Consider the following 8,754-nt stretch of genomic DNA (forward strand, 5'->3'; position numbering starts at 1 on the left):
TTTTTTTTTTTTTTTAATAGAAAAGATCAGCAGTTTAATGAAGTGAACACCGGTTCCAGCCCGACACTGTGACTTCAGTGAGATCGTGCAGTAATGCTGGACAACCAAACACAGCAGAGAGAAGCATCGCCATGACTCTGTATGTACAGGGTGACTGTTCTGAAGGGAACTTTTTCACACCTGCTCAGACCTCTCAGATATTTTAGTTCATCTTCTTGCGCTTCCTTTGGTTCCCTGATGTCTTCTGCGCAGGCAAGGGGAGAGACAGTGTGCCAAGCTTGTGGTTCTGATCATTCTCAAGTCCTGGCAGTCCTTTTGCCTTGGAGATCTTCAGCCGCATGGCCTTTGCAATGTCCATCATCCTGGAAAACACCAGCGAAACACTATGTCAGGGGGGCAGACAGATCTTCTGGGACACACACCGCAAAACAGATGAGCAGCCCTTCACCTCAGGGAGGGAAGCCAGGAGGCAGCCACAAGCAGGATGTCTGCTCTGCATCTCAACACCACCGTGGGGACAGAACCACAGAATATTAGGGATTGGAAGGGACCGTGAAAGATCATCTAACTAGAGGCTGGAAGTATGTCAAGATTGTCAGGCAGAGCCGTGCTGGGGGGGCTGGAATGCTACCCAACTGCACAACAACCTCAGAGAGCACTCGATGGCCAGCTGACTCGGAAAATAACGCAGCTCTCCATTTTTCTGTGAAGAGATGTTACAGCTGCTGCTGCTGCTGCAGGCAGCCCATCTTAGGTTCCCACTGGACTCATCTTTCATATACGGCACCATGCAGGGAATCTAACACAGTGAGAGCATCTCCCTTTAATTGCTGAAATTCAGCACCCCTACATGGGAAGGAAAGTTCTTAGCTGAGATCCGTAGTGTGATGGGTTTGGTCAAGAAGTCACGAGCCAGAGCACCTGGAGGTTCGTCAGAGTTTGTCTGAGAGGAATCTAGCAAGGAAATAAGTGATCTGGCCTCAGCAGGTGCCCTGAGAACACACAAGCCCCAGAATCCTCCCAGATGACTTTATGGCTTTGAAATACAAACAGATTCAGATGGGAAGAGATGTCAGGTGTTCTTCAACCAAACCTCCCGCTCCAAGCAAGGATCATCCCGTAGCTAAGTGAAGCGTCACAGGGACACGTGCCTCATCTCTGTTTTTCCAACAAGTGATTGCTTCTCCCACCTTTTTGTCACTAGCATCCTACAACCTGTGCTCTCAGCTCCAGTACAGTGTTTAAGATCAGAAACTTGGAAAAATTGTAATTAAAAAACAAAACCAACAACAACAGAAAGCCTAACTTATTTTAAAACAGCTTACAAAAAAAGAAAAAAGAAAAAAAAAAAAGAGAGTTGGAAAGTATCAGCCAGCCCAGTTAAAATCGCTATTAGTCATCGAAGAACAAAGAGCAGAATTGTCGAAAAAAACAGAAGTTGCTGCATCAGGTCTGACTACACAGCTTGCAAAACCCAGATGTGGCTAAGGGCTCTAGTAACTTTCAGTTTTCCTAGGACCTTGAGATTATGTCCCTCAACAAGAAGGCCCAGGATACTCTACAATGTCATTTTTTGTTGTAGCGAAGGGCTTTTGACCGTTTGCAGCTCCTTTACAGCAGCATCACCTCTAAAGAATCCTGATAGAAAAGACCAGTGTGGTTGAGCTAGGCAGTAAAGGTCCTGAGGAGTCACAAGGACGCACAGAACAGGACAGGGTGCGACAGAGATACATGCATGGCTGAACAGCTCCTGACAGGGCCACCTGACCCACTCCAGGACAGCGTTAACAGGCTGCTTGTTGAGCTCATGCCTGCTTGTTGGGCAATCTCCCAGCAAGCTCAGCAGCCTGGCTGATCAGTGCTGATCAATTCCTGGTTTATTCTGCAGGGGCCAGAGAGATACTGCAACCTGTAAGGAGAGTTCTCAGAGCCAGAGGTGCTGGAGGAGGCTCTGGCTGACACCTGCTGGCATAAGCATGTCTTGCAGCTAAGGGAAGGGGAATAATTATTTTTCTATGGAAAACTAAAGTCTAGGGAGCAACCTTCAAAACACATCTAACACAGCAAGCACTGTTTGCCCAGTTGCTTATTCTGCAAGCTTGTTTCTACCCACTCGTGCTCTCTACCCTTGCCTTGGCACTGGGAGGAGTGGCAGGTACAGCAGAGGGACGTGCTGCGATCCAGGCTGACTTTGACAAGCCGGAGAAGTGGGCTGACCAGAATCTCACCAAGTTCAACAAGGAAAGTGCAAAGTCCTGCACCTGGGGAGGAACAATCCCAGGCATCAGGACTTGCTGGGGATCACCCAGCTGGAAAGCAGCTTTGCAGATTTTGGAGGCCTAGGAATCCTGGTGGATACCATCCTGAGTCAGGAATGTGCCATCAGTGCAAAAGGCTAACGGTATTCTGGGCTGCATTAGGCACAGTGCTGCCAGCACATCAGGAGATGTCCCCAAGTCTATCACCATTTCAGGAACAAAACAATTTCCTTGGTTCCAGCCCCTGAGTGAGGACATTTCAGGAGCATGGGATTACTCCACGTTACCACCAAGTTGCTATCTGACTGTGAGACAAAGACCTGTTTCAAAGTCTTCCTGTTGCAGTCTGCTACAAAGCTGGGCTTGCACTCAGACTGGTACCTAGCAGGGAAACTCTGCAGAAAGAAGGTGTATCAGGGATGGGAAAGTGACGAGTGATGAGACTTGTCAGGGAAGAAATGGGGCTGGGAAGCAGTTGGGTAGGTTTTCTGCTGGAATCTGCCCCAGCTGGCCATTTGGTGCTGCCCACCTCAGCTTCCCTGCCTGCAATGTAGATGAATATAACCTCTTAATGCACCTGAGGGTGCACTGCGGTAAGCACCATCACAAAGCTTGAGATGCACATCCACCCTCCTTTACAAGTCGTAGGGCTTGAAAATAAAGCTTCAACACACTCCAGTGTCCAATTACAGCACAAGGTTCTCACAGCAGGCACTGTACTACCCAGGTGCAAGAGAGGCTCCAGAGCTCTCTTCCCCGGGGGACTATTTGTATGAGGACCGCAGGCATCTCAGCAGGTGTGAACAAACATGAGGACTCACCTGCTTTCTTGGAGCTTCATGTCATTCTGCAGAATGGTGAGGTCTATTTGGAATTTGTTAATGTGCAGAGCCAGCGCGATGACGTATGCTGTGATTTTAGTCTTCATTGATGCAGAGACTAAATTCTGGACACTGAATGGCAAGAGGGAGAACACATGAAATACGGAGTGTTAGTGAACCCAAAACACAACCCCCACGAGGTACAGAGAGAGTTGGAGCCTCTGCTAGCGATGACAGACTTTTCCTAGACATGAAAAAAGAGCTTTAAGCAACAAATATCCCTGTTCACAGGGACCTCGCAGACTTCTTTGTCCTTCTCACAAGCTGCTTACATTTCTGTTCAGAAGCAAAGGCCTCTGGAATTGTTTATTGCTTTATGGCCTTGACAAAATCACCAACTAATGACACTTCTGTCTCTCTGGCACTCTGATCCCTTGAAAGAGGAAAGCAAAGAGAAGCTGCTCTGAGGGTATGTCATAAAACAGTATTCTACACAGTCCGGCGTGCTACTCAAGAAGCTTCTGCTGTCTTCCATTTTGGTAGATTTCCTGTTAATGACACCATGGCCCTTCAAGCTGAATTCTGCTATAGCTCAACCTCAAGAACATCCAAGCAAAGTTCCTTACCTGCCATTGTTGTAGGTCAGTGAGGTGAAGTTCTTCATGAGTTTCCTGCTAATGATGTGTGGACATTCAGGACCCATTGGATCTAGGATAGAAAGGGCTTTTGCAGTGAAACAAGAGGCACGTACTCTTCCTCACAATGTCAATCAACCGTCGTAACAGCACGTTCCTTACTACAGCATTCATCACCTCTACCCCGGAACGCAGAGAAGCTAAAAGGAACCTGCATTCTTGATTTCTGGGTGTAAGCAATTTTCAGCTAAGAGTGGGGCTCCTATCAGCTTTTGTTGTTCACTGCCAGTGGGATGTCCCACCTCAATACCAGACAGATTAAAATACACACGTCCAGGTGCAACTACCCAACCTTTCTTTTAATGGATTCCTGTCTCTCAATAGGTAGTCCTGTCAGGTAGATGATTAAGACTGAAACCACATTAACAAACTCCTATTAGCACCAAGCTAGTCGCTTTCAACATCCATTTCTAGCCTCCTCAGCTAACTCCTACAGGATGACTCCTTTGTCTCCAGCTATGCAGGAAGATCTCCACAGACAGGCTTACGCGTTCCTCATATATCATTCCCCTGCCACTGAAAATGCTACCGCTGGAGTTTTCAGGACTGAGACTGAGAATCAGTGTGGTGTTTTTGAAAAAAGTAGTTCCTGCCATTTTACTGGGATTCACACACTGAGCTGTTAAGGGGAGGATAATGAAAACCCTGACACTCCAGAGAACAGAGACAGAGAACAGAACAGATAAAGTATGTATTGTGTACTGTACGCCTCTTGCATCTGGAATGTAGAGGCTAGAAGAGGGAAAGAGCTGACAATTTCCAGCTTCCCTACTCCCAGAGTAAAGCCTGAAAAGATAAAACATGTCTGTAAGTACAGAAACCATAACCTACCAGTAAACAAAAACGAATCTCAAATTCCAATCTAAGCGGCCTGATCTCCTACAAAGAGCATCTCATGGTGCCACTCTGATGTGTGACTGTTAGAAAGGGACTGAAAAGGATTAGACATCCATCTTCCAGTGGGTGCAGACCTAATACCGCACAACAACATGAAGATCCTCGACCTCACCCTGTCATAGGTGGAACTACAACAGCTACAAGTGGCTGTTTATCGAACAGCTAACGCTGGGCAGCTGTACTGCTTTCTACTGCAGTCATTGCAAACCAGGTTCCAGCAGGTAGCTGAAAAGGCAAAGAGCTGAAAACTGTCTTACGCTTCTTCTTGATGACTTTCAGGAAGCTGAACTTAATAAGGACGTCCAGGAACCACAGGCATCGGGCTTTGTGATCCCGGCTCTTCTCATCAACAGGCAGGAACTTCAGCTCCTCTAAGACAAAGGAGCAATGGCTGAAGAAGGAAGAGAGGGAGCGTGAGGATCACAGAACCAGAGACTACCTTACTTATCAGAACAGGACACAGCAACCCCTCGGCTGCAATGCACAGCTGGTTTAGGTAGGAAGATGTCCCAGAGCACTGACAAACAGAAGCTCACAAGGCTGCTCTGTGAGTACATCTGCCTTGCCCACTACTTTCAGCCAGGCCTTTTCTGTGTGCAGCCACTGTGCAGGCCCCTGTACTGTAGGATCTGCGGGCTCCCCGTGGGGCACAGACACACTTTTACTTAGGCACGGGCAGATGGGAAGCACAGGGAAGTTTGTTTGCTTACTCCAGCGGCTCAGCACCAGGACTTAACGCACCGAGTGCACGTCCATGTCAATTTGCCAAGCCACAGCAACTTCCACACCAAGACAGTAACGACTTGCTGGGGACAGTGCCGGGCCACAGGCGTACCATTCTCAGCACAGCTCCGTGGTCCTTTCTGGATGACCTTGCCTCCAGTTCCCACTCTGGATTTATCCCCTCTCTTCTTCTGTCACCAGTTCCCAAAAGGGCAGCCACACTGCGGTGCACACCACCTCCTCTCCAGTACAGCTCCCTCCATTCTCCCCAGAGGCGTGGAGCTGCACGTTTGGATTACGTGTCCTCCCTCTGGACTGGAAAGATCAGCCAGTCAATACCCATACTGGGCAGCTGGTCCCGTGGTGGGCAGCTGGTAGCAGCTGCCATCCTGCACCTCAGAAGAACTACAACTTCACAAGGCCACCCGTAACTATTACAAGGCTGCTTGCAGCAGTATTACCTTTTCTCTTCTGTTTTCTTGGTGATTTCTTCTGGAGTGATGTTAACAAAGGCTGCGGCTGGAACCTTCAATGCTTCAAACTCTGCTGGCGACAGGACTGGAAGGATTTTAAAGAAATTTTGAAGTAAAGAACATGAATACCTTCTCTCCTGTCTGGTAAGAACGGTCCATAATAAGATATTCTCTCTTCACTCTTGCAGTAGAAATATGTGGGGAAGGAAAATGGGGGAGGAAATTATAAATAAGCAGGATGTACTAGCCAGACTTGGAAGCTGACCAGTAGAAGTCTCTAAAGGGCTGTGGCTCCTTCACAGATCATTTCTCCTACGTTTCTGACCTCATTACTGCTCTTAGCTGAAGTGCATGGAGGCATGGCATCCTCCTGGTTGTAGGACGGAGGAAAGATACAGAACTTGCATGCCCTAAGTGCCAATGCAGGATGCCCCTGCTCTCTCGGCTTTCTGTTTGATGCCCAGAGCCTGGAGAAGGTCACAGGTCAGCAGGAGAGCACCTAAGAGCAGCACAAAGGAAGTGCAGCCAGGGCAGCCAGTAGGTCAGCTTCATCGGGGGCCCAACTCACATGTCTCTGTGCTAACACACGTAGCATGGGGAATGAACAAGAGTTAGAGATGTACGCACGCCTGCAGGGCTTTGGCACCGGCATTATGGAGACGTGGTGGGATGCCTCCCATGCCTGGAGCGCTAGGATGGAAGGACACAGGCTCCTCGTGGGAGACTTCAACCACCCTGATAACTGTTGGAGGGACGGCACAACAGGGCACAGACAATCCAGGAGGTTCCTGGAATGCACTGATGACAGCTTCCTTCTCCATGAGATAGAGGAGCCAACGTGGAGAGGTGCTATGCTGGACCTCATTCTTACCAACAAGAAGGGCTGGTGGGAAACGTGAAGCTCAAGGGAAGCTTGACCGCTGTGACCGTGTGGTTCTGCATTCGGAGGGCAGCAAGTAGGGAGCACAGCAAGCTCGCTACCCTGGACTTTGGGAGAGCAGACTTTGCCCTCTTCAGGGATCTGCTTGGTAGAGTAACATGGGACAAAGCCCTGGAAAGATGTTTGATATCCGAGGATATTCACCTCCTCCAAACTCAGTAGTGATGAACCCCAACAAAGAGGAAGTCGGGCAAAAACGCCAGGAGGCCGGCATGGACGAACAAAGAGCTCCTGGCCAAACTCAAGCAGAAAAAGGAGGCCAACAGAGGGTGGAAGCAAGGACAGGTAGCCTGGGAGGGATACACACACACTGTCGAAGCAGCCAGAGATAAGGTGGGGAAAGCCAACGCCCTGTTAGAATTAAATTTGGCCATGGACATCAAGGGCAGGAAAGGCTTCTGTAGGTACGTCAGTGATGAAAGGATGACTGTGGAAATTGTGGGCCTTCTTCAGGAGGAAACGAGAGACCTGGCTACCTGGGATATGGATGAAGTTGAGGTACTCAACAACTTTTTGTCCTCAGTCTTCAGTGACAAGAGCTCCAGCCACATAGTTCAGATCTCGGAAAGCCAGGTCAGGGACTGGGAGAATGAAGAACTGCCCACTGTAGAAGATCAGGTTCAAGACCAGCTGAGGAACCTGAAGGTGCACAAGTCCAGGGGACCTGAGGAGATGCATCTGCAGGTCCTGAGGGAACTGGTGGATGTAGCTGCTAAGGCACTGTCCGTCATATCTGAGAAGTTGTGGCAATCTGGTGAAGTTCTCACCAACTGGAAGAGGGGAAACATAACCCCCATTTTAAAAAGGGAAAAAGGAAGGCCCAGGGAACTACAGGCCAGCCAGACTTGCCTCGGGACCAAGCAACTGTACCTTCTCCCTGAAGGATTTATTCTGGTAATCCCTGGTGTCATCAGGTAGTACATTATCTATAAAAGAACAAAAATTAGTACGCTTGGTGTGCAGCAGCTGGGAAAACACGTGTTTGGCACTCCTTGAGCTCTAATCCATTAATAAAAGACCAGACTAAGAATTCTGTGGGACTTTGTCGATTACGGAACACAATGAATGAGTATGTACCTGGAACAAAGAGGGAAAGGCAGTCCAATTTTTGCTACAAAGTCTATGAGCATAATGCATAGACTGAAGCAATAGTCATGTCCTGTTGTGCAGAAAATAGATCCCTGAACACCATATTCCTTGGGTTATCCTCCTGGCTTCAGTAATAACAAGCAGTTCTGCTGAAGAAAAGCTGTTTTCTTTTTCATTGATTCAGTCCCTTGACCTGGCCATTTCCAGGCTTCCCTGCAATCCATAGCAGAATGTATACCTATTTCTAGGTGGCTGTGACTGTGGTGCTAGGGTGAAATACAGCATCTTCCTACCTGACAGCAAGGGCTGCATGTTGAATATTTCAGCATTGTAGACTTCCATTTGCCCAGAGCCCTTGTTTAACACACCAACAAAATATCTGGGGAGAAAGAATCATTAGCAAGAGACAGTCCAGTGGAAGCGATGTTTTAACACGGCATGGTGCAGAGCCACAGCTATTACACATCTCCTGCCAGTTCTTCTGCATTGCAAATACCAGTTTTCCAAGAAAATTCAGAATTTCACTCAAAAAAGAAGTTACCTTGAAGCAATACACGTATAGATGTACGTGTTTTCTCTACGTGCACAGAGGTATATATATATAAAAGAATTGTTGTTCTAGGTAAATGTAAACGTCTTAAATCAACTGGCTTAGCTTCCAAATGCACAGACCAATTGCAGGTGCCTGACTGCTAGTTACTACTTTCTTCTGTCTTGTCTGGTTTGGTTGGTTTAATCCTTGGTTCCACGGTGCTTCCAAAACTTGTGTTCCCTGTGTGCTTCTCTGCTTACTACAAGTCGCTCTGAGCCCAAGTCCTAACTGAGCAATAAGCAATAAATTATTCACAAAGATAACAT

General features: G+C 48.0%; 1 protein-coding gene across 1 annotated transcript; it reads right to left on the reverse strand.

Moving 5' to 3' along the window:
• On the reverse strand, positions 1 to 8,286 carry LOC118156646 (DNA-directed RNA polymerase I subunit RPA49-like; the record flags this gene model as incomplete). Its single annotated transcript, XM_035310805.1, has 7 exons — positions 1 to 362; positions 3,080 to 3,211; positions 3,706 to 3,787; positions 4,929 to 5,062; positions 5,856 to 6,041; positions 7,472 to 7,577; positions 8,190 to 8,286. Coding segments are annotated over 7 exons (897 nt in total), but the record flags the coding sequence as incomplete, so codon positions are not given.
• Between the last annotated feature and the right edge of the window lie 468 nt (positions 8,287 to 8,754).

Source organism: Oxyura jamaicensis, chromosome Z, assembly GCF_011077185.1.
Source record: "Oxyura jamaicensis isolate SHBP4307 breed ruddy duck chromosome Z, BPBGC_Ojam_1.0, whole genome shotgun sequence".
NCBI classification, from domain to species: Eukaryota; Metazoa; Chordata; class Aves; order Anseriformes; family Anatidae; genus Oxyura; species Oxyura jamaicensis.